Genomic DNA, 27,288 nt, shown 5'->3' on the forward strand with positions numbered 1-27,288 from the left:
GCACCAGGAATAAATATTTGACCGTGTTATGATACTCCGCCGGCCTCATCTCGGCGTAGCACGCCGTAATTAATAAAAACCCTCGGAGCCACTGATGAAAATTGCGAAATGCATTTTCACCAATGCCCCCGACTTTCCTAGCCTTATTGAAAGCCTTCCGCATGTCATCCGTAAGGGTGAACATGTCGACATATTTACCCTTTTAATCTTTTCCCTCATCCGTTTACGCAAACCTCTGGTGACCGCAGTGTTCGCGCAGTGCACCATTTCCGTAAAACGCGGAGGGTCCGACGCGACCGCCGAACCCTTGCCCTTAGCCTTCTTATCTTTTTTGTGTATGCGATGCACAATGAGCCTGGCTAATTTACGCGGGCGCCTAGGGGACCCAGAAGACCTAGTATCAGAAGAAGAGCTGGAAGAACTATCAGAAGAAGAAGGATTAACTATCTCACCAGTTCCAGAAGGACCTCCCACCTCTTCAGACGCGGCGGTGGGGCCGGACAGCACGTCTTCAGGGACCCGAGATCCCCCAGCTTCGCCTGTTCCCACTTGCTCGCTCTGTGCCGCCAATCTCCTCTGCGTTGCACTGGACGTTGCTACCGCCATGGCTCCCGACGATCCACCCGGGGGAGAGACCCCCGTTGACACATCGACACCTAACGGGGAGACAGCAGGGGGGGGGGAGGTACAAAAACGGCAGCCGCCAGAGGGGCAACCGGAGGCAATGGAGGGGGGAAGCAGAAAGGGGGGGCTAGGAAAAGGGGGCCAGCGCGGCCAAGGCCTCAGTGCTCGCCGAGCCAACGGCCGCACCAAAGGAGGGAGGCCAGGTGGCCGGAGTGGCAAAACCAGGGTGCCACGCGAACGGAGCCTGCGGAAATGGCGCCGACCAATATGAAGTCTGCGGGAGGGCCCTGGGAGAAAAACATATATCGCGCGTGCGCATTGCGGTGCATACGCATGCGCAGATTAGCCGTTTTTTTCACTGATCGCTATGCATCGAACAACGGCAGCTAGCGATCAACTCGGAATGACCCCCAATATTGTTTTTAGGCCAAAAGGTTGCACCGAGGTCACTAAATGACTAAGCTAAGCGACACAAATGGGCGTCACAAACACCTGGCCCATCTAGGAGTGGCACTGCAGTGGCAGACAGGATGGCAGTTTTAAAAAATAGGCCCCAAAGAGCAAATAATGCAAAGAAAAAAAAGGTGCAAGATGGAATTGTCCTTGGGCCCTCCCACCCAGCCTTATGTTGTATAAACAGCAGTGCTGTAACTAGGCATTTTAGAGCTGTGTGCAAGAAATGGCATTGGCGCCCCCCCCTCCATGCAACATAGGGGTAGTGCTCGCCGTAGGTGCGCGGAAAAAATATAGGGGAGTGGCTTCATGGGGAAGGGGTGTGGCCACAAAATAATGCCAATTCATACTATGGTGCACAGTAGTCTCCATTATTCACATTATGCCGCACAGTAGCGCCACTACACCAGGTAGAGCCCACTTTTACACACTATGGCAGCCAGTCCCCCTTTTTACACATTACGGCAGCCAGTCCCCCTTTTTACACATTACTGCAGACAGCGTGCCCTTTTTACACATTACGGCAGACAGTGTCCCCCTTTTTACACATTACTGCAGACAGCGTGTCCTTTTTACACATTACGTCAGACAGCGTCCCCCTTTTTACACATTACAGCAGACAGCGTGCCTTTTTACACATTACAGCAGACAGCGTCCCCCTTTTTACACATTACGGCAGACAGCATCCCCTTTTTACACATTACGGCAGAGAGCGTCCCCTTTTTTACACAGTACGGCAGACAGCATGCCTTTTTACACATTATGGCAGACAGCGTCCCCCTTTTTACACATTACGGCAGACAGCATCCCCCTTTTTACACATTACGGCAGAGAGCGTCCCCCTTTTTACACAGTACGGCAGACAGCATCCCTTTTTACACATTACAGCAGGCAGTGTCCCCTAACTGCGCTGGTAAAGTACTCTGTAATGACAACAGAATGTTGACGGGATTTGGTATCGGGGACACAGCAAGTCCATCAACTGTCTAAATCCTACTGCACTGATGGCGGATACCAGACGCACATCTAACACCAACATAGCTGTCAAGGCCTCAGTAATCCACTTTGCAACAGGGTGACTCCTGTCATATTTCATCTTCCTAGCGAAGGACTTTTGGACAGTCAATTGCTTAGTTGAAGTAGTACAAGTGGTCTTCTGACTTCCCCTCTGGGATGACGATCGACTCCCAGCAGCAGCAGCAGTAGGCGTACCACTCAAGGATTCTATGGAGGAATCCCGGTTAGGAGAGGGCTCATCGGTCATGCCAGTGACATGGCCCGCAGGACTACTTACGTTGCTGACTGAGGAGGAATTTGAAGTTGAGGGAGTTGGTGGTGTGGCTTGCAGGAGCATGGGTACAACAGGAAGAAGGGATTTAGGTGTCAGGGGACTGCTTACACTCTTACCCAAAGTATCTGAACTTGACAATGACTTCTAATGAATGCGCAGCAGGTGACGTATAAGGGAGGATGTTCCTAGGTGGTTAACTTCCTTACCCCTACTTATTACTGATTGACAGAGGCAACACACGGCTTGACACCTGTTGTCCGGATTTGTGGAGAAATAATTCCACACCGAAGAGGTGGCTTTTTTGGTATTTTGCCCATTCATAACAATGGGCTTTCTCATCCCATGGACAACAAATGTCTCCACTAGTGCCTTATTCAAACAAACCACATCACCATCAGAATCCATATCGTTAACTTCCTCCTCGGCGCCAGCTACACCAATATCCTCCTCATCCTGGTGTACGTCTACAGAGACATCCTCAATCTCAAAATCAGCAAGTGGACCGGCGGTGCTCCTCCCAGCACTTGCAGGGGGCGTGCAAAAGGTGGTAGGAGCCTTTCCATACAGTCTTGGGAAGATCAGGCCTAGACATCGCAACCACGGACACACTTGGACTCTCCTTGGGGATTGTGATATCTCTGAATGCACAGTTGTTTTTTCCTGTGCTTTAACAAGCTTAATTTTTTTAATTTTTCGAGAGGGACGAGGGCTTACATCCTCATGAGAAGCTGAGCCACCAGTCATGAACATAGACCAAGGCCTAAGCCTTTCCTTGCCACTTTGTGTCGTGAATAACATATTGCCAATTTTACGTTTCTCATCAGATCATTTCTTTTTTTTCTGATTATTAATTTTTGCTTCCTGGATTTTACATGCCCTCTATGACATTGGGCATCGGTCTTAGCAGACGATGTTGATGGAATTGCATCGTCAATGTCATGACTGGTGGCTTCAGCACTAGTAGTGGTTCCTGATATTCCACTATTTTTTCCTCCAAATTGTTGTTCTCCATTTCAGAGGACAGCACCCCTTTATTATTACAGCACACAGAACAGTGCACCTTAACTTTCACAGCACCCCTGTATTCTTACAGCATACAGGACCAGTGTGCTTTTATTTCAACAACAGAAGCACCCATGAATTATTACAGCATACAAGACTGGGCCAGCACACCTGTATTTTCACAGTATACATGAACAGTGTGCTTTGATTTTAACAACTGCACCCCTGAATTTTTACAGCATACAAAACTGGGCCAGCACCCCTGTATTTTCACAACATACAGGACCATTGTGCTTTGATTTTAACAACTGCACCCTTGATTTTTTCCAGCATACAGGGACAGTGTAATATTATTTTAACAGCAGCACACAGAACAGTACACCTTGACGTGTGCTTTTATTTTAACAGAGGCACCCCTGAATTTTTACAGCATACAGGGCCAGTGTGCTTTTATTTTAACAGAAGGACCCCTGTATTTTCACAGCATACAGGAACAGTGTGCTTTGATTTTAACAACTGCACACCTGAAGTTTTACAGCATACAGGACCAGTGTGCTTTTATTTTAACAGAGGCATCCCTGAATTTTTACAGCATACAAGACTGGGCCAGCACCCCTGTATTTTCACAGCATACAGGACCAGTGTGCTTTGATTTCAACAACTGCACCCCTGAATTTTTACAGCATACAGGGCCAGTGGGCTTTTATTTTAACAACTGCACCTCTGAATTTTTACGGCATACAGGACCAGTGTCCTTTTATTTTAACAGAAGCACCCCTGAATTTTGACAGCATACAAGACTGGGCCAGCACCCCTGTATTTTTACAGCATACAGGACCAGTGTGCTTTGATTTTAACAAATGCGACGCTGAATTTTTACAGCATACAGGACTAGTGTGCTTTTATTTTAACAGAAGCACCCCTGAATTTTTACAGCATACAGGAGGACAGTGCCTCTGCCCCCTGTACAACACAGTGACAGCAACAACACCCATGTACAGCTGCAGCACCCCTAACAGTACATGATGAAACACCAGTGACAGCCAGGACAACACTCCTAACATCACAGTGACAGGACAGCACCCCTAACAGCACCCCTAAAGAGAACGTGCTGACCCCACCTGATGCCACCACCCACAGAGAGACAGAGGTCTGTCTCCCTCACTCTCCAAGTCCGGCGGGAAAATGACAGTGACGCACAGCTGTTTATATGGAATACATAAGTCACCCATGACTTTATTCTGACGCACTTAACATTTATCACTTAACTAGCTCATCACTATGAAATAACCACACAGACACCAACTGCAAGATTTAAAAGGTCAAACTGGTATTTATTGTTTGATGACCTGTCATTTAAACTAAATATTGGAGGATGGCGAGAAAAGGCGCTACCAACTCACCAGCACCAGTCAACTATAATAAACCAATAAAACTAGGAGGGGACTCACAACCGCCTCCTTAAACATAACCCGCACTGTGCAGGACTCACCCCCCTTACTCTAGCAGAGCCTTAGACGAACCCGCACGGGAACATCTGTAGTCCACCCGCAAGGGGAGGACACACTCGCTGTTCTATCAAAGGGGGTGCCCCACAGTGACCACTTATGTAACTTTGACCGCTGGCTGGTAGCGACTTTCCGCCACAAGGATTTTCAACAAAAAACGCAGACCACCATCCCACCAAAACCAAAGGATAAAACTCAACCCGACAAAACTCGGAAGATACTCTCCAAAAACACACCAATACCCGCAGGGGAAAGGTGAACACCGTCCTCCCTATAAAACTGCACATTGCGAAGAACCAAAAGCGGGTGCCTAACAACCAACCCCCCTATCGCCTGCACATATACTGACACCGCAGAATTAACTTTCTTCCTAGCTTTCTCAATTGCAGAAAAACGCACAGCACCCCGCCAGTGAAAACGGGGCACTATGTCAGACCATACAACTGTCACTCTGGGCCAGGATGCTCGCAACGCGACCAAGTCCGCCTTGATACTCAGGATGAGGTTGATGCCTTTGACTTGACCCATATCATTCCCCCCGAGGTAAATGACAATCCAGCCAGGCCGCCCCCACCTTCGTTCATGGCGAAACAGCAGGCGAAGTAAACCCATCCACCACAAACCTCTAACACCCAACCATCTAACTACCTTGTCCCCAAAGAAATCGCATGTTCGCCCTGCCATAGGATGCCTCTCCGCCCAAAAAATGTAAGAATGGCCAATAAGCCAAATCTGATCCGAGACATCCAAAGCAGCTGCAAAAGAAAATTCCTACCGTCAGCAAAATATTCAAAGTACAGAACATAACAAAAACATGCAGACAAAATAACCCAAGTGAAGGAGAAAACTCAAAAAACCTCCCGTGGACCGTGAGTGATGCCAATTGTAATTTGGCCCCCTCAGAGGAAAATTTAAAAATTCACTTCACACCCTCCATTCCTGAACGCTAGCCGTTCAAGAACTGATGGGTAAAACACGTTCTTGGGTTCGCGCAACAGGCTCAGCAAAACAAACGAACATATTGAACTCCCCAGAAGCCAGGTCGTAAGACCAGCCAACTGAAACCGGGCTTCTTCAACCCAAGCCGGCGTCCTACCAGCATAGGCAAGACCACTCACCACAGCAGTGTTCACGACTGCCGCCCCCCGGCCACACCGACCGCCAGCGATCCAAGGCAACCGGCCACCTTATCCCCTAGTCGACAAGCTTCCACAGGAAGGGAGGAACCGGTAAACCCCCAAAAGGAACCAGCTCCCGAAACTTTCCGAACTCAAAACGAGACAGCGCATCAGCAATTCTATTGTCAACACCCGGGATGCGCAGCCGTGAAATGAATATTATGCCTCAGGCATTTAAGCACTAAATAACGCAACAGGCGCAACGCCTGTGGAGAGGACGAGCGTTGGTTATTAACAGCGTGTACGACACCCAGATTGTCGCAGCGGAACACAATACTCCGATCCGACAAGCTGAGTGAGCACAATTCGACGGCCACTATCCACGGGAACAATTCCAAAAGAAGCAAGTTCTTTGTGAAACCGCGGGAAACCCATGATGAAGGCCAAGGCGCGGCACACCACTCCGTCCTGAAAAAAGCCCCAAAGCCCGAACCGCCGGCAGCATCAGTAAAAAGTTGCAACGCGGCGTTGGAACAGCGCTCAGCTGGCCATAATTAAAGGTAACCAAAAAAGCGGACCAGACTTGCAAATCCTCCCTAATCTCGCGCGAAATATAAACCATATGGTGAGGTTTGCGAACCCCCGCTATGGACCTCTCAAGTTTACGGCAGAACACGCGCCCCATGGGTATGATCCTGCACGCAAAATTAGAAGATCCAAGTAATGACTGCACCCGTTGTAATATGACCCTACGATTGAGGAGGCATTGCTCTATGAAATCCAGCAATTTGTGCACCTTATCGGCGGAAAGCTGGCAGCAACCAGCCCCCGAATCGATTTCAATGCCCAAATAACTGAGGCAAACCGTGGGCCCCTCAGTCTTATCCGAGGCCACGGGCACCCCGAGACGACCGAACAAACGCTGGGCTAAACCCAGGACGTCCCCGGAAACCGAACTATCCCTCGGACCCACAAAGAGAAAATCGTCTAAGTAGTGTGCAACCCCCGGGTGACCGGAGGCAGACACCACGTACCAATGTAAAAACGAACTGAATTTCTCAAAGTAGGCACAAGAAATGGAACAACCCATAGGCAAGCACCTGTCGATGTAGAAACGCCCCCCCCCCCCCCTAACCGAAAACCTAAGAAACGAAGGGAATCGGGGTGAATGGGCAGCAGGCGGAAAGCGGACTCAATGTCCAGCTTGGCCATAAGGGCGCCGGGACCCGCCGTTTTGACTAACCGAAGGGCCTCATCAAAGGATTGGTACCGCACCCTGCAAGACTCCGCCGGGATGGCGTCGTTGACCGAGCCGGCACGGGGGTGCGACAAATGTTGAATGAGGCGGAATTGACCCGGGGCCTTCTTGGGAACCACCCCCAAAGGAGAGATGCACAGCTGGGGCACAGGAGGGGACGGGAAAGGGCCGCACATGCGCCCCAAGCTGATTTCAGCCTGCACCTTACGGGAGACCACTTAAGGGAAATCGCGCGCGGACTTCAAATTGCGGGATACAACGAGGACTGAAACCGGGATGGGAAGCCTGAAACCGTGACGGAAACCTTCTAACAAAAACAGCCCGGAAGTGAGGTCAGGGTAAGCACCCAACCACTTGGTCAATTCCGGGATGTTAATGTTAACGCCTTACTTTCCACTTCCAAGCACCTCGGCAGCCTCAGAGGGCCGGGACCCGGGAGTGGAAGTGCAATCCTTGGCCGAGTGCCCCCCGCCGCACACCTTGCAGGAGTGGCGAAAACGGCAGTTAGAACCCCGGGAACACTTGCCATCATTGAAAGCGAAGCATTTCCCTTTATTCCCCAGAGTCGGGCTCGGCCAGACGCCCAAACCCGGTTTACCGCCTTGGGACTCAGGGAGGGGCCTACCATGTTGCGTGACCTCCAGCCACACTTCAACGTCCTTAAACCCCAAGGGTAGTGTCGGGTTACCGTCTTGGTTGCGACGGAATTTCTCGTCGTATTCCCGCCACGCGTAACCCTTGGAGGTCAAGTACATTTCGTGCACCAGGAATAAATATTTGACCGTGTTATGATACTCCGCCGGCCTCGTCTCGGCGTAGCACGCCGTAATTAATAAAAACCCTCGGAGCCACTGATGAAAATTGCGAAATGCATTTTCACCAATGCCCCCGACTTTCCTAGCCTTATTGAAAGCCTTCCGCATGTCATCCGTAAGGGTGAACATGTCGACATATTTACCCTTTTAATCTTTTCCCTCATCCGTTTACGCAAACCTCTGGTGACCGCAGTGTTCGCGCAGTGCACCATTTCCGTAAAACGCGGAGGGTCCGACGCGACCGCCGAACCCTTGCCCTTAGCCTTCTTATCTTTTTTGTGTATGCGATGCACAATGAGCCTGGCTAATTTACGCGGGCGCCTAGGGGACCCAGAAGACCTAGTATCAGAAGAAGAGCTGGAAGAAGAACTATCAGAAGAAGAAGGATTAACTATCTCACCAGTTCCAGAAGGACCTCCCACCTCTTCAGACGCGGCGGTGGGGCCGGACAGCACGTCTTCAGGGACCCGAGATCCCCCAGCTTCGCCTGTTCCCACTTGCTCGCTCTGTGCCGCCAATCTCCTCTGCGTTGCACTGGACGTTGCTACCGCCATGGCTCCCGACGATCCACCCGGGGGAGAGACCCCCGTTGACACATCGACACCTAACGGGGAGACAGCAGGGGGGGGGAGGTACAAAAACGGCAGCCGCCAGAGGGGCAACCGGAGGCAATGGAGGGGGGAAGCAGAAAGGGGGGGCTAGGAAAAGGGGGCCAGCGCGGCCAAGGCCTCAGTGCTCGCCGAGCCAACGGCCGCACCAAAGGAGGGAGGCCAGGTGGCCGGAGTGGCAAAACCAGGGTGCCACGCGAACGGAGCCTGCGGAAATGGCGCCGACCAATATGAATGCTGCGGGAGGGCCCTGGGAGAAAAACCCCCATCGTAAGACCCCGAAAACGGAGCCAACCCCGGACCCTCTGGGACGGGCCAAGATGTTACTGAGCCCTGCGAGTGCGCAAACGCCAGCGGCAAACAAGGGGCAGAAAAAGCCCACCCCCCCCGGAAATCAGGCAACGCCCCGGAGGTCATGACCGGGAATTGTAGTGCACCGGACCAGGCCACCGACACCGAAGCAGCCTGAGACGCACTGCCTATTGCCGCAAATGAAGCGGCCATGGTGCCGCGACCTGACCCCATCTGCTGTACCATGAGCTGGCCAGCAGATGGCGTCACATCGCCGGGCCACAGGCCACCGGCCGATGGCAGCAGGATCTGGGACACCGGGAGGGCACCCGGATGAATCCCAGATGCCTGCCTGTCCACCCCCGACGCCGACGCCCCAATGCTCACCGCGGCCACGGGAACCAGGGGAACGGCGGGGGAAAAAAAGGTACCAACCCCGCCCCCAGCTGCATTGGTAAATGCAGGCCCTGCCCCCCGAGCTGCGCCCGAAACTGCAGATATTGATACTAAAACATCCACCAGCCAGGCACCCGCAGGGGAACTGGCTGGGGAGAGCACCGGTCTAACTCGCCTCCGTGCGGCGTCATGGGACCCGCTCGGCGGGTCACCCGACCCGCTCACTGCAGCCGCGAGGAGGGAGGACAGACGGACCAGGGAGGCCGGAGACCCGGCGCGCGCGGCTCCACCACCGTGCCGAGCTCAGCAGCTGCCGGGGAGACACCGCCACCCGAGAAGAGCAGCAACAGCTCTCCTGCGAGCGGTGCAGCGGGGGGGGGGGGACCACGTGCACACGCGGCCGGCGGTAACCAGCCGTCGTGAGCGGGCGGGCTGCCTCAGCAAGGCGGCGGGGAGGGGGCGCTGATCTATGCGGACGGGGCATGGTGCAAGGGGAGACACAGGACAGAGAGGGCACAACACAGAATAAAAGGCAGCGGGGTGAAAAGGAAATATAAGCAAACAGACTACAGCAATTAAACTCCTTACTGCATCCGAAGAAAACTGGCAAGAGGAAGATGGCTGCCTACACCCAGGACTATATACCCCTGCATATACTCCTCCTACCCACACCTGATAGGCACCCTAGGTCACCTGACCCCAACTGTCCATCACTAAGGCTAGCCCTGCCTACCTTAACCAAATGTCACAAAAATTCCGGGTGCTTATGTGGCTTCGAGCCTATGCGTATCTCTGCCTGCCAAACCCGCGAGAATCTGACAGCGAGATAATGACGTTGTGCTTTGTTCTGGTTTCTGAGCTCTGTTACCGCCTCGGAACGTGAAGATCGGGGGGAATTCGGTTCTCTGAGAACCGAACCCGCTCATCTCTACCAAGTTACTTAGCCTAGTAGTACACACTCAGTTGCTACCCAGTGCCTTGCATTCAGTCACAATTGCAGGTGCAGCTGACTCTGTACCACTTGAAGATTCACAGACATGGGGTATATGCAATTGCGGTCGAATTCCCGAAAATGTCGAAAAACGGGACATTTTCGCCAAAAAAAAAAATTCGACAATGCAATTCAGTACTTTTCGTAAAAAAAATGGACTTTCAAAATTCGACTTTTTGAAATTCGACATTTGTCAAATTCGACATTTCTGCAATGGTACAAATGCGGCAATTCGACAAAAGTATATTGAAGATTGTAAATTCGACAACAGTGCTTTTAGACAGTAAATTCGTCATTTTCAATCCGCCACACTTTGCTGGCGGAATCTAATAAAAAAATTTAAAAACATGTTTTTTTTGTGTTTTTTTTATTGGTAATAGCATATCTATTTATATTAGAAGGGATTAGGTACTTGGTTTGTCTATTTTGGAGGCACAAGTATTATTTATATATTTTTAAAAATATATATATTTTTTTATTTTATTTTTAAATGGAATGGTAAAAATCAGAAAAAAAAAAATGCGTGGGGTCCCCCCTCCAAAGCATAACCAGCCTCGGGCTCTTCGAGCCGGTCCTGGTTCTAAAAATCCGGGGGAAAAACTGACATGGGACCCCCCGTATTTTTAAAACCAGCACCGGGCTCTGCGCCTGGTGCAAAAAATACGGGGGACAAAAAGCGTAGGGGTCCCCCGTATTTTTTACACCAGCATCGGGCTCCACTAGCTGGGTAGATAATGCCACAGCCGGGGGTCACTTTTATACAGCGCCCTGTCAGTTTTTCCCCCGGATTTTTAGAACCAGGACCGGCTCGAAGAGCCCGAGGCTGGTTATGCTTAGGAGGGGGGACCCCACGCAATTTTTTTTCGTGGTTTTTCCCGGGTTTTTTTACATTTTTACAAGTCTAATCAAAATCCGTCAAATCGGCCGTTTTTCGACAGCGGGACTGTCGAATCCGTTTTTTATTGAATACAGTATGTTGAATTCCGGCACCCACTTGCCGGAATTCGACGGTCGAATTGTGTCGAATTAAAAAACGGCCGAAAAATTGCCGCGATTCGCCGGCAATTGCATATACCCCAAGTGCAAGTACACCTGATGCTTCGGGTCGCATGTACAGGGTGAAAAAAATTGCAAAGATCGCTTTGTATGTGAATCAGTGAAGTGAAGTATTTCTGTATCATAACATTGTCTGCATACGGGGCCTGATTCAGGTTTGTTGGCAAAGCAAAAAAAGCAAACAACTGGGCAAAACCATGTTGCACTGCAGGTGGGGCTGATATAATATGTGCAGAGAGATGTAGATTTGGGTGGGTTATATTGTTTCTGTGCAGGGTAAATACAGGCTGCTTTATTTTTACACTGCAATTACGATTTCAGGGGGTAATTCCAAGTTGATCGCAGCAGGATTTTTGTTAGCAATTGGGCAAAACCATGGCCCTCATTCCGAGTTGTTCGCTCATTCTTTTTCATCGCATCGCAGCGATTTTCCGCAAACTGCGCATGTGCAATGTTCGCACTGCGGCTGCGCCAAGTAAATTTGCTAAGAAGTTTGGTATTTTACTCATGGCATTACGAGGTTTTTTCTTCGTTCTGGTGATCGTTGTGTGATTGGAGGAAGTGGGTGTTTCTGGGCGGAAACTGGCCGTTTTATGGGAGTGTGTGAAAAAATGCTGCCGTTTCTGGGAAAAACGCGGGAATGGCTGGAGAAACGGGGGAGTGTCTGGGCGAACGCTGGGTGTGTTTGTGACGTCAAACCAGGAACGAAACTGACTGAACTGATTGCACTGGCAGAGTAAGTGTCGAGCTACTCAGAAACTGCTTAGAAATTTCTATTCGCAATTTTGAGAATCTTTCGTTCGCAATTTTGCTAAGCTAAGATACACTCCCAGTAGGCGGCGGCTTAGCGTGTGCAATGCTGCTAAAAGCAGCTTGCGAGCGAACAACTCGGAATGAGGGCCCATGTGCACTGCAGGGGAGGCAGATATAACATGTGCAGAGAGAGTTAGATTTGGGTGTGGTGTGTTCAATCTGCAATCTAATTTGCAGTGTAAAAATAAAGCAGCCAGTATTTACCCTGCACAGAAATAAAATAACCCACCCAAATCTAACTCTTTCTGCACATGTTATATCTGCCTCCCCTGCAGTGCACATGGTTTTGCCCAATTGCTATCAAAAATCCTGCTGCGATCAACTTGGAATTACCCCCTCAGTTTGAACACACCCCACCCAAATCTAACTCTCTCAGCACATGTTACATCTGCGCCCCCCCCCCATGCACTGCACATGGTTTTGCCCAGTTGAGGGCTTTTTAGCTTTGCAAAACCTGAATCAGGCTCACCGTTCTAAGCATTGGTTTTAACTACATTAATTATATTTTGTGCTATAAGATTTTTTTTCTTCATTATTTTCATTTCACTGCGGTTATTGATTTGAGCAAATGTATTTGTCTTTATCTCACTGCAGTGCTGCTATTCCAATCCCCAAACAGCTATCTTCAATTAAGGGTAAGTCTGCTCCAATTGTAAGTCAAGTAATGATGTTATGCATTTACTGTACTATGGGGGGTAATTCCAAGTTGATCGCTGCAGGACATTTTTTAGCAGTTGGGCAAAACCATGTGCACTGCAGGGGTGGCAGATATAACGTGCAGAGAGAGATAGATTTGGGTGGGTTATATTGTTTCTGTGCAGGGTAAATCCTGGCTGCTTTATTTTTACACTGCAATTTAGATTGCAGATTGAACACACCACACCCAAATCTAACTCTCTCTGCACATGTTACATCTGCCTCCCCTGCACTGCACATGGTTTTGCCCAACTGCTAAAAGATTTCCTGCTGCGATCAACTTGGAATTACCCCCTATGCCATTAGATTACTAAAGCACACTCCTAGATATACTGTACACATTGACATAGATACAACAGATGCATCAGTACACATCTGTCTACGACACCAAAGCTTCAAGCTACCAAACGTGTGTACTTTTGGTACCCTTAGCTGAGCTACATAACTGCTGTATACACGCCATTGGGGAGAGCTGAGCTGTGTGATACCTCACTGCAATATAATACCAAGGAAATGGTGAAATAAATAAAATCATGTAATTCGTAAAATAGCTATAAAGACATATAGAAATTGATAAAATACAGATGTGTCCTCAATACACATGTACTTTCTGGAACATATGGCGCCGGACACCTGATGCATGCTATAGGTAGCGATTCCCGGACTATGTGCATCCTAGCTTCATACAAGTCGCTTATATTGTGCTAGTAATTGGTATATAGAGGAATTGGTATAAAGTACAGATTATGGTCCGACACATAGGGGGTCATTCCGAGTTGTTTGCTCGCAAGCTGCTTTTAGCAGCATTGCACACGCTAAGCCGCCGCCTACTGGGAGTGAATCTTAGCATCTTAAAATTGCGAACGAAAGATTCGCAATATTGCGATAAGATATCTCTGTGCAGTTTCTGAGTAGCTCGAGACTTACTCTGCCAGTGCGATCAGTTCAGTGCTTGTCGTTCCTGGTTTGACGTCACAAACACACCCAGCGTTCGCCCAGATACTCCTCCGTTTCTCCAGCCACTCCCGCGTTTTTCCCAGAAACGGTAGCGTTTTTTCCCACACGCCCCTAAAACGGCCTGTTTCCGCCCAGAAACACCCACTTCCTGTCAATCACATTACGATCACCAGAACGATGAAAAAACCGTGAGTAATATTCCTAACTGCATAGAAAATTTACTTGGCGCAGTCGCAGTGCGAACATTGCGCTTGCGCATTAAGCGGAAAATCGCTGCGATGCGAAGAAATTTACCGAGCGAACAACTCGGAATGACCCCCCATGGATTGGTTTACTGTTATCAATCCTTAGTGTTTCGTCTTTCTTACAGCGGTCAGCATCAGAGTGGTACACAACGGGGGTCATTCCGAGTTGTTCGCTCGTTGCCGATTTTCGCAACGGAGCGATTAAGGCAAAAATGCGCATGCGCATGGTACGCATTGCGCATGCGGTTAGTATTTTAGCACAAAACTTAGTAGATTTACTCACGTCCGAACGAAGATTTTTCATCGTTGAAGTGATCTGAGTGTGATTGACAGGAAGTGGGTGTTTCTGGGCGGAAACTGTCCGTTTTCTGGGAGTGTGCGGAAAAACGCAGGCTTGTCAGGGAAAAACGCGGGAGTGTCTGGAGAAACGGGGGAGTGGCTGGGCGAACGCTGGGCGTGTGTGTGACGTCAAACCAGGAACGAAACGGCCTGAGCTGATCGCAATCTGTAAGTCTCGAGCTACTCAGAAACTGCTAAGAAATTTCTATTTGCAATTCTGCTAATCTTTCGTTCGCATTTCTGCTAAGCTAAGATACACTCCCAGAGGGCGGCGGCCTAGCGTGAGCAATGCTGCAAAAATCTGCTAGCGAGCGAACAACTCGGAATGACCCCCATCACCTGCAGCCATTTCTAGCGCCAGCACCCAGGGTATCTGTACATAGAGCCTAATTCAGACCTGATCACTCACTAGGTTTTTTTTTTCAGTCCTGCGTTCGCATAGTCGCCGCCCATAGGGGGGTGTATTTTCGCTTTGCAAGTGTGCGAACGCATGTGTAGCAGAGTTGTACAAACAGATCTTGTGCAGTCTCTGAGTAGCCCAAGACTTACTCAGCCGCTGCGAACACTTCACCCTATGGACCGGAATTGACGTCAGGAACCATGGACACGCCTGCATTTTTCCAACCGCTCCCAGAATGGTCAGTTGACACCCACAAACACCTTCTTCCTGTCAGTCTCCTTGCGAACGCCCATACGAATGGATTCTTCGCACAAACCCAAAACCCAAATCGCTGAGCGCCGATCCGCTTTGTACCCGTGCGATGCGCCTGTGCATTGCGGTGTATACGTATGAGCAGTTTGGACCTGATCGCAGGCTGTACGAAAACGCAGCCTAGCGATCAGGTCTGAATTAGGCCCATTGTACCTTTGCGGCACTAGAGATGCGGATATGACGCATATTCAGTACAAAACGGTTTTAAAGGATGTCTGGCGCGCCTTAGTCTCAAAGTCCGTGGAGCGCCAAATGTACCTATCACTTTAAAGAATGTACTAGAAAAATGACACCTAGAATGAATCTGATTGGTTGATACATCTCCTCTTGTACACCTTAAAAGGTTTGGGAGGCGATGTATTAAACCTTGGAGAGACTGTTAAATGACAGAAGCTGATTGGTTGGTACTTTATCTCTCTCCACTGTATCTCTCTTCAAGATTTGAAACATCTACTCCCCTCTCAGTAGTGTATATCATACTTACCGACTTTGCTGTCCCCTTTCCCAACCCGGTCTGCGCATAGGGGGTGTAGTGGAATGATCGCATCATCATGGCTCCGCCCCGAGGTTACACAGTGCCAAGAAAACAGGCATTGTATAGAGGAGGCGGGACTACAATGAGTCAGCACCAATCGCAACATCAGGTGCCCTCAGACTACCCACTTGGACTCTGTAAGTGGGCGGCTGCGGGGTGGGGAAGGGGGGTGCGAGCATCTAAAGGGGATGCGGGAGACTATCCCACCTTTCCAGGGGGACTGGGATCACCACCCAATTTTTTGCAAGCCTCCCAGCCATTCCGGGAAGGTAGGCAAGTATGATGTACAGTACATATAGCTTTTTAAAATAATTTATATTTCTACCCTACAGTACAAGAATTACAAAATACAGATGTACAATTTAGTTAAGAGATATAATGTAATCAAACTTATTTTTTTTACATTTTTCAAGAGATCAGAGAAAACTGTGTAAAATCTGGAAAATTATTTTCTCGTAGTCCATAAGGTATATTGGGGACACATTAGTACCATGAGGTATGGATGGGGTCCAAAGGAGCCAGTGCACTTTAAATTTCTTCCACTGGGTGTGCTGGCTCCTCCCCTCTATGACCCCTCCCACAGGCAGTTATAGGTAAAATAGTGCCCGAAGGAGAAATGACATACTTGAGAGAAGGAACATAACAACAATAAGTGGTGAGATTTACACAACAGCACACCAAAACATAACCGGGCCAGCAATGGCTGGCAACAAAACAGCAACAGCTGAACAGGTAACACAGAACAGAGAACCTGCAGAAAGTCACCGCACAGAGGCGGGCGCCCAATATCCCTTATGGACTACGAGAAAGGATTTACCGGTAGGTATCAAAATCGTATTTTCTCTAGCATCCATAAGGGATATTGGGGACAGAATTAGTACGATGGGGATGTCCCAAAGCTTCCAGAACGGGTGGGAACGTGCGGAGACTGCTGTAGCACCACCTGCTCAAACTGGGTATCCTCTTTGGCCAGGGTATCAAATTTGTAGAACTTCACAAAGGTGTTCTTCCCCGACCAGGTAGCAGCTCAGCATAGTTGCAAGGCCGAGACTCCACGGGCAGGAAGACCCCACCGATTTTGTACAGTGGGCCTCCAGAGACTTAGGAACAATTAAGGCTGCCGACACCTAGGGCCGTTGGATAGTAAGCCTAATCCAACGATGAATGGACTGCTTTGAAGCAGGGCAACCCTTCTACTGCGAATCATAGAGCACGAACAAGGAATCCATCTTTCTAATCCGAGCCGTTCTCTTGACATAGATTTTCAAGGCTCGCACTGCATCCAATGCCTCCGGAGGGGCAGAAGTGCCAGAACTGGACGGAATCACAATAGGTTGATTCAAGTGAAACGCGGAGACAACCTTCAGCAGGAACTGCTGTCTAGTCCTGAGCTCTGCTCTGTCCTCGTAAAAGACCAAGTATGGACTTTTACACGATAAGGCCCCCAATTCTGAGACACGTCTAGCAGAAGCCAGAGCCAGTAACATCACCGTCTTCCACGTGAGGTACTTGTCTTCCACCGTCATCAGAGGTTCAAACCAGGAGGACTGCAGAAAACGTAACACCACATCCAAATCCCAAGGTGCCGTAGGCGGCACAAACGGAGATTGTATGTGAAGCACCCCTTGCAAGAAGGTCTGAACTTCTGGCAATAGAGCCAACTTCTTCTGGAAGAAGACAGAAAGAGCTGAAATCTGGACCTTAATAGATCCCAGACGTAAGCCTTTATCCACTCCAGCCTGCAGGAAATGAAGGAATCTTCCCAAGTGAAAGTCTGCAGATGGAAATGTGCATTCCTCACACCAGGAGACATATTTCCGCCAGATATGATGATAGTGTTTTGATGTCACAGGTTTTTTGGCTTGCACCATAGTGGCACTGACCTTTTTGGAGAGCCCTTTGTGAACTAGGATGTTCCGCTCAACTTCCATGCCATCAAATGAAGCCGCCATAAGGCCAGGTAGACGAACGGTCCTTGCTGAAGGAGATCCCTTCTTAATGGCAGAGGCCAAGGGTCTTCTATGGACATGTCCAGAAGAGCCGCGTACCACGCTCTTTGGGGTCAATCCAGGGCAATCAAGATTGCTTGCACTCCTTGATGCCTGATCCTCTTGAGCACTTTGGGATCAACGGAATCAGAGGAAATAGGTAGACCAGCTGGTAAGACCAAGGCGATGTCAGCGCATCCACTGCGCTCGCCTGAGGGTCTCTGGTTCGCGAGCAATAGCAGTACAGCTTTTTGTTGAGGCGAGACGTCACCATGTTGATCTGTGGGCATCCCCTTCTGTCGATGATCTGTTGAAACACCTGAGGGTGTAGTCCCCTATCCCCCGGGTGGAGATTGTGGCGACTCAGGAAGTACGCTTCCCGGAATGAAGATAGCGGACAGTGCTCTAGCATTTCTTTCTGCCCAGAGGAGTATCCTTGACACTTCTCGCATGCAGGGCTGCTTTTTGTCCCTCCTTGTCGATTGATGTACGCCACAGCCGTGGCGTTGTCCGACTGAACCTGGATTGCCAGATTCCTGAGCAGAGGGGAGGACTGAATCAGAGCATTGTAGATAGCCCGAAGTTCCAGGATGTTGATCGTAAGTAGGGCTTCTTGGGCAGATCACCTGCCCTGGATGACAGCTCCCCATTTTCTTAGACTCCCATCCGTCGTGAGGAGGACCCAATCCTGAATCCCGAAGTGTCGACCTTCCAGGAGATTGGAAGACTGTAGCAACCACAGGAGAGAAATCCTGGCCTGTGGTGACAGCTGAATCATCCGGTGCATCTGGAGATGGGAACCGGACCACTTTTTCAGGATGTCCAATTGGAAGGGTCTGGCATGGAACTGTCCATACTGTATCACCTCGTACGATGCCACCATCTTTCCCAATAATTTTATGCAAAGATGAATGGACACTCGAACAGGTCTGAGGAACATGTAAACCATTTCCTAAAGTTTCTCGCTTTTTCCACCGGGAGGAACACTCTCTGTGCTACAGTCTCTAGTAGCATACTCAGAAACAGGAGCCACTGAGACGGTTCCAGGTGGGACCTCTGTAGATTGAGGATCCACCCGGGGTGAGACAGAAGTTGGATAGTGCGATCTATATGGAGCAGTAGAAGCTCCCGGGAACTCGCTTTTATCAGGAGATTATCCAGGTAAGGGACTATATTGACCACCTGGACTCTGAGTTGAAACATAATTTCCGCCATCACCTTCGTGAACACCCTCGGAGCTGTAGACAGGCCAAAGGGTAACGCCTGGAAATGGTAGTGATCGTTCAGCAGGGCGAACCTAAGATAGGCCTGATGAGGAGGCCAAATTGGGATATGGAGGTAGGCATCCTTGATATCTAGAGACACTAGGAACTCCTGGTGTTCCAGGCCTACGGTCACTGCTCTCAAAGATTCCATCTTGAATTTGAAAACCTTCAGGTAAGGATTCAAGGACTTCAGATACAAAATGGGTCTTACAGACCCGTCTGGTTTTGGTACTACGAATAGGCTGGAGTAGTAACCTTGTCCTTGTTGATGCAGGGGCACCGGAACAATGACCTGGGACTGGACCAGCTTTGTGATAGCCAGTAGCAGCGTTACACGCATATTTTCCAAAGCTGGTAAGCTTGATTTGAAAAATCGTTGGGGAGGAGCACCGTCGAACTCCAACTTGTAACTCTGTGACATCCTGGCAGAAACCTTCCCAGATATGGCTGAAGCGACGTAACCGAGCTCCCACCACGAGATCCTCTCGGCGTGGGTGGGCACCATCATGCTGAAGCTTTTGCGGAAGCTGAACTGGTGCTCTGTTCCTGAGAGCCGGCAACAGCTGGTTTCTTAGGCTTACCTCTGTTGCCTCTAGCTGCATTGGAGGCACCCCTGGCCCTAGATTGAAATCTGGTGGACCAAAAGGACAGGGCAGACGGTTCCGGGTAGGTACGTCTAGCAGGTGGAGCCCCAGTGGGAAGAAACATGGATTTTTCAAAAGTAACCTTGGAAGTCCAATTCACCTCCGAAGAGCCATTCACCTGTAAAGGGAAGAGATTACACATTTCGTTTGGAATCAACATCTGCAATCCACAGACGCAACCATATGGCTCTGCGTGCAGATACAGCCACAGCAGTGGTCCTAGCATTAATATTGCCAATCTCTTTTAGGGAGTCACAGAGGACTCTAGCCGTGTCCTGAATGTGTTTCAGTAAAGTAACTGTAGTAACCAGGGTCATATCCCCCGAGAGACCCTCCTGAATTTGAGTAGTCCAGGAATGAATTGCATGTGTCATCCAGCAGCCTGCAATGACTGGTCTTTGAGATACACCTGCAGCAGTGTAGATAGATTTCAGTGTGGCCTCAATTTTTCTATCCCCCAGGCCCTTTCCCGTAAAGGATCCTGGGGCAGGGAGTACCGCCCTTTTGGAAAGGCGAGAGACAGAGACGTCTACAGCTGGAGATTCTTCCCAGAACTTTCTGCCTTCAGGGGCAAAGGGAAAGGTATGCAAAAATCGTTTTGACACCTGATATTTTTTATCAGGCGTTTTCCAGGCTAATTTAAACAAATGATCTAATTTCTTGGAATCAGGAAAGTGATGACTGTCAGTTTGTCTTGTGGGCGGAAAAATGACTGCTGATTTGTAGCGTCCTCCAGGGGGGAGCTTTAGCACATCCCTTATAGCCAAAATGAGGGGTTCAATAACCTGTGCACATCATTCCCATCATCCTGTATATCATCATCAGTATCTCATAGGAGTGCAGATAAAGCACATTTATGTGCACCTGTAGTAGAAAGGGGGGGTGGGGGGCATCAGCCCTGGCAGCCAGACTTGCTACTGCTTGTTGAAGTTCTTATTATTAACAGTTTCTTATATAGCACAGCATATTCCGTTGTGCTTTACACAGTGGTGCAAGTAGAAATATTTTCTTAGTGGTACTGAATGCCAAAAAATGGGCATGGCCACTTGTTGTGAGGGGCGTGGCCACATGCTGCTGGTGGGAGTGGCTACATGACACAGCCCCCCCTCCTTTTTTTTTATCTGGAGGTAAGGCTAAAAATATATAGTAATACCTCCAGTATAATAGAAATATATAGTGATACCTCCAGTATAATAGAAATATATAGTAATGCCCCCAATTTAATAACAATATATAGTAATTCCTCCATTATAACAGGAACATACAGCCACTGTCGCACTCTCAGTAACCCTGACAAAGAGGAGCCGTCATGCTGCCAAGCACCATGGTCTTGTTGCTTTGTGCACATTATAATTGTGGTAATGGTAAAGTGTGTGGCAGGTGGTACTGCTACCCGCTGCCAAATTCTAACTCTCTCTGCAAATGTTATATCTGCCCCCCCCCCCCCCCCCCCTGCAGTGCACATGGTTTTGCCCAATTGCTAACAAACTTGCTGCTGCGATCAACTCAGAATTACCCCTAAAGTCCTGTAATTTTGAGTGGGAGCAAGTAATATGTGTGGATGAGAGACGCAGATCTTGTGCAGAGCGAAGAGGTCGGTTAGGAAAATATCTTGATGAGTTCTTCTGTTTTATTGGCATTAGCAGTTAATTGAGATGACATATCAGACATCATATTTTTGATAGCCCCCAGCCAGGAGAGTTCGTGACTCTCCCCCACAATGTCAGCATTTTGTGATGGCTGACTACACTGCTCACATGATAAGGAGTCAGATGAGGGAGGGGAGAATCTGGCAGTACAAACACTGCATAATTTTTGTTTCACCATTATGGAGTAACATACAATAACACATACAACACAGACTGAGTTACAAAAAAGTCTGCCCTTTTGCATGTGAGAGGAGACAAGGAGTTAGAGAGGACACCAGCACACCAACGCTGCAGAGCCCCAGTGAGGCTGTCAGCGTTTTTTATATAGATATATCAGTTAAACTGTTTCTAACTAGGATTCCCCTAGAGGAATATGGTGCACAAATAGCGTCTCTCCCTCTACTCAAACACCCTGTACCAGTGATCCAGCGTGTGACAGATCGGAGGAGCTGTGTGAGGCTGCTGCTTATGCAGAGGAAGGCACCAAAATGCAGCTGAGCCCACTCTGATATAGCTCCACCCCCCGTAATTGTGCCGGAGCTACTGTACATATTTACAGTATACTGGATATGTCTTCTAAATGCGCTGTAGTGTCACATAAATGTTAAGTACAGCAAATGTCAGCCAATGTCACACAGGGGCTACAGTGGGTCCCCCCAGGAGGGACCCGTATGCCTCACCCGCGCTTTTGCTGCACCATGAACCGGGGAACCCCCCTAGCTTGATCCCCGGTTTGTACTCACCATCGACGATCACCTTCAGGCAGCGTTAGGGGTGTGCGGCATGCTGCAACTGCGACAGCTAAGGCGCAGTGCCCCGCTGAACTAAAAGCCCCTCAGGACGGTGGTCCTGCAGCAGGGAAGCGGCTCTGCACCTCACGAGTCCCCTCCCTAACTCCCATGATGCAGGTATGCTGTTGCCAAAACAACATACCGAAAATAATAAAGTTTTAAAAGAAACTGAAGAAATCTCTCTGGAGCTCCAGAGTGTGCATCCTCTCCTGAGAGCACTTTTTTCTAAACTGCCTGTGGGAGGAGGCATAGAGGGGAGGAGCCAGCACACCCAGTAGAAGAAATTTAAAGTGCACTGGCTCCTTTGGACCCCGTCTATACCCCATCGTACTAATGTGTCCCCAGTATCCCTTATGGATGCTAGAGAAATAAGGGAACTTTTTGTGGGGGAAGGGAGAGTGAAATCAGGTCACTGAAATGCTTTAAGGAACATTAGGACCTCCGAAAACTCCCCCCTGTAAAATCCAGCAATGTTTAACTGCATAAAACAGTGTCATTAGTACCGTCAGGCTATTCTAGTCCCTGCAGCGCAGAAAATAATGAGATGTGGAAATCGAGTTTATTATGCTAATATCAGCCTTGAACAAAAGAAAAGTTTTTCTTGCATAGGCTCTGTGTGGTACAAATTGAAATAATTCAGGCAGCGGTGCATTGAATTATATGCCATAAAATATTGAAGTGACTTTGGAACTAACTAGTGCTATACAATTAATATAATTTGATTGACAGGTTTTGCTAAATAATTACATATTATGTGACAATTCTCCTGTAAACGTCTTAAAAATAGATGGGTGTAAATGTGAAGTTTCACACGGTCTCCTATCATCTCATGTCTCCTGTCTAGCATTGGGGAAAGGATCTGATCTAGAGAAAGCCATCGCCACAACAGTACTTGTCTATAATTCACATGCAGACGTCGATGGAAAAATCAGCAAAGCTGGGGCGAAGGAGTTGTTGCAAACGCAGTTCCAGAACTTTGCTCAGGTAATTTGTCTCTTACCACCACTTTAGATAACAAAATCAAAGCCTGCCAGTGTTAATTACAACAGTGGCATCACTGGGGTGGGTGACACCCGATGCGGCTCTGTAGACTCCTCGCACACATACAGTATATTGTGGTGTTGAAAAACCTTAGGCCCTCATTCCGAGTTGATCGCTCGCTAGCTACTTTTGGCAGCCGTGCAAATGCATAGTCGCCACCCACGGAGGAGTGTATTTTCGCTTTGCAAGAGTGCGAACGCCTGTGCAGCCGAGCGGTACAAAAACATTTTGTGCAAAACAAGACCAGCCCTGTAGTTACTTATTCTGTGCGATGATTGCAGCTACGAAGGTCCCGGAATTGACGTCAGATACCCGCCCTGCAAATGCCTGGACACACCTGCGTTTTCCCAAACACACCCAGAAAACTGTCAGTTGACACCCATAAACTCCCACTTCCTGTCAATCTCCTTGCGATCGGCTGTGCGAATGGAATCGTCGCTAGAAGCAATGCAAAACCACGATGGTCTTTGTACCCGTACGCCGTGCGCATGCATTGCGGCCCATACGCATGCACAGTTTTGCCGTTTTTTTTAAATGATCACTACGCAGCGAACGACGGCAGCTAGCGATCAATTCGGAATGAGGGCCTTAAATCTGTGGTACAGACTGTATATTGCAATGAAATATTTACTCAGTTATCAGCATAAACAACTTTCTTAATAGAATAAATGACAAAACTGCGCCCAAGGTCTCTATGGTGCAGATTTATCCCAATCCGCATGATCTGAGGATGCAGATGTGATGTGATAAAATCGCCCCAACACCCATTGCATGGATGTATCAATTATCTCATGCAGGGATAGAGTTGGCGAGAAAGCTCTGTCCCTGAAAATCCACTCCGCAGCCTTTTCGGGGAATTTTTCACAAAATACCAGCCGCCGGGTTCCCTGCCATCCGCTGCGACCCCCTCTAACACAACTGATCATACTTACCAAACCAAGGGACCAGGGATAGGTGCTACAGTGGGGCTGTCGGTCTTCAGATCCTTTCCTTGCACTATAGGGCCTGACTTGGATGCAAAGCGCCCACAAATGCGACTGTGACAGCAGGTGCTCCATGCTTCCGGGAAGAGTGGTCACGTTTCCCGGCCCAATGCCACCCACCCGCGCAGCCGCAACTGAACTGCCCCGCCCCCTGCCTCACAATGCCAGTAATCATTTTGTAGTTGGGGTGGGGCCACAATGAAATTGTCACGCAGTCAAGCTCCCTGTTCCGCCCCCTATTCAGCATCACGCAGTCAAGCTCCCTGTTCCGGCCCCTATTTAGCATTACATTTTCTTCTTCCCGTTGTGTGAAGTTATAAACAGATATTATGTTTTTCTAGCCAGTCTACTTGTGAGCTGGAGGTATCAGCTGTCATATAGGTTTCATTTGAAAAGCCAATATTCAAAGCTCTCACACCATCCCCCTCTCTTTCCAATTTACTGCAACATCATACTTGCTTACTTTTATGTTTTTGGGGGCGATGCCGAGCTCTTCACATAATTAGGGCCTGCCCCACATTGCAGCTCTGTGGGGAAAGGGATAAAGCTAAAATAACGTGATACACATCATTTTAGACCTTCCCCTCCATCTAGACCTGCAGTTCTCAGTATTATCTCCCCATCCTACCACTTCAGTAGGAAGTGAGCCAGAGGCGGGAGATCCGCCCACTCTTCCTGAGGTCTCCCGAACCTTTGCAGGAGAGTAGAAATGTGCAACATAACTTATCAGACAGCCAGGATGACTTTCTCTACTCTGTTGTTTACATTGCTACAATATTGCAGGGTATTATAAAACATTCATCTTAATTTTTACTGGGCAATATGAGTTATGTTTAGAGAATTTGATTCATCAAATAAATGAAAAAGCTTTTGTTTTGTCATTACAGGGCCAAGATACAAAACCAAAGTACAAAGAACTTATTACAGATCTGGAACAAGATAGTGAAGGACAAATGGACTATGAAGACTTCATGGTCCTGTTGCTAAGTGTGACTCTGATGTCTGACCTTTTCAAGGAAATCCGACAAACTAAGAACACCAAGTGAAACGCAGTGAATAAGGCTCCACCCACCACGATGACCTTATGGCAAACTTACAGCCCCACCCCTTTGTATCTTGGGAAGGCATATGTTTGACTACACTAAGGAGAAGGAGGCATTCAGTCCTGGGTTTCTAATAAAACACAAAGCCAAAGTTCACTGTTTTGGAGACATTGGGAGAAAGTTCTTTGTTCTACATGTAGTTTAAGTTCATGATTATAGGTATACTGTAATTTAATTAATTAAAATATCTTAAGTACATTCCTTAAGTGTGATTTATACAAATGTTCCTTTTCAAAACAGGCAAGTTATTAAAACAGGTTTGTGTCAGACAGTATTCTAGAGATGTGCGGCGGGCACTTTTCGTGTTTTGTGTTTTGGTTCTGGTTCCATGCTCGTGTTTTGGATCTGGATTGGTTTTGCCAAAACCACCCTTTCGTGTTTTGGTTTTGGATATGGATGACTTTTGAAAAAAACATAAAAACAGCTAAAATCACATAATTTGGGGGTAATTTTGATCCTACGGTATTATTAACCTCAATAACATTCATTTCCACTCATTTCCAGTCACCTCACACCTCACAAAATAGTTTTTAGGCCAAAAGGTTGCACCGAGGTGGCTGGATGACTAAGCAAAGCGTCACAAGTGTGCGGCACAAACACATGGCCCATCTAGGAGCGGCACTGCAGTGTCAGACAGGATGGCACTTAAAAAAACTAGGCCCAATACAGCACATCATGCAAAGAAGAAAAAGAGGTGCAATGAGGTAGCTGTATGACTAAGCTAAGGGACACAAGTGTGCGGCACAAACACCTGGCCCATCTAGGAGTGGCACTGCAGTTGCAGACAGGATGGCACTTAAAAAAAATAGACCCCAAACAGCACATCATGCAAAGAAGAAAAAGAGGTGCAATGAGTTAGCTCTATGACTAAGCTAAGCGACACAAGTGTACGGCACAAACAACATGGGACGTGCTGGAATTTGCCCAGATGTAATACATGCACAATATTGGTGGCACAGGAGAGCATACCCCTAAACCACACACACACACACACACACACACACACACACACACACACACACACACACACACACACACGGCAAAGCCTGTAAAATTAATTTTGATAATAATAACCCTTTTATTTTGAGCTATTATAATAATATGCAGCACAGGCAAGTGTACCCCTACACCACACAGGGCAAACCCTGTAAAAATTATTTTGATAATAATATAAGTAATGTATATAACCCTTTTATTTGGAGTAAATAATATACAGCAGAGGACACCACCACTGGACTTATGGCAGCACAAGGCACCACCACTGGACTGATGCAGCACAAGACAGCACCACTGGACTGGACTGGACTTATACGGCAGTACCCGTGGACTTATACGACAGTACCCCTAGAGTTGTACAGCAGTGTCAGGCAGGATGGCACTTTAAAAAAACTAGTCCCCATCAGCACATGATGCAAAGAAGAAAAAGAAGTGGAAGATGGAATTGTCCTTGGGCCCTCCCACCCACCCTTATGTTGTATAAAGAGGACATGCACTCTTTAACAAACCAATCATTTCAGCGACAGGGTCTGCCACACGACTGTGGCTGAAATGACTGGTTTGTTTGGGCCCCCACCTAAAAGAAGCAACTAATCTCTCCTTGCACAAACTGGCTCTACAGAGGCAAGATGTCGACCTCATCCTCCGATTCCTCACCCCTTTCACTGTGTACATCCTCCTCCTCACAGAGTATTAATTCATCCCCACTGGAATCCACCATCACAGGGCCCTGTGTACTTTCTGGAGTCAATTGCTTGTACAGGTCTTCCCGGAGGAATTTATAAATAATTTTGATGAACATCATCTTCTCCACATTTAGTGGAAGTAACCTCCTATGCCGATCGCTGACAAGGTGACCGGCTGCACTAAACACTCTTTCGGAGTACACACTGGAGGGGGGGCAACTTAGGTAAAATAAAGCCAGTTTGTGCAAGGGCATCCAAATTGCCTCTTTTTTCTGCCAGTATACATACGGACTGTCTGACATGCCTACTTGGATGCTGCCACTCATATAATCCTCCACCATTCTTTCAGTGGTGACAGAATCATATGCAGTGACAGTAGACATGTCAGTAATCGTTGGCAGGTCCTTCAGTCCAGCCCAGATGTCAGCACTTGC

The 27,288-nt window shown here is 48.4% G+C and overlaps 1 protein-coding gene across 1 annotated transcript in view; it reads left to right on the forward strand.

Annotated features, from left to right (window-relative positions):
• The window catches only part of SNTN (sentan, cilia apical structure protein), a 71,618-nt gene extending 46,248 nt beyond the window's left edge, over positions 1-25,370 (forward strand). The window contains exons 2-4 of the mRNA XM_063938835.1: positions 12,819-12,859; positions 22,890-23,029; positions 24,957-25,370. Coding sequence (XP_063794905.1) covers positions 12,819-12,859; positions 22,890-23,029; positions 24,957-25,115 — 340 coding nt within the window. The 3' untranslated portion in view covers positions 25,116-25,370. The remainder of the gene's footprint in view (positions 1-12,818; positions 12,860-22,889; positions 23,030-24,956) is intronic.
• Positions 25,371-27,288: the final 1,918 nt, after the last annotated feature.

The sequence above is a fragment of the Pseudophryne corroboree genome, chromosome 9 (genome assembly GCF_028390025.1).
Source record: "Pseudophryne corroboree isolate aPseCor3 chromosome 9, aPseCor3.hap2, whole genome shotgun sequence".
Classification (NCBI taxonomy): Eukaryota; Metazoa; Chordata; class Amphibia; order Anura; family Myobatrachidae; genus Pseudophryne; species Pseudophryne corroboree.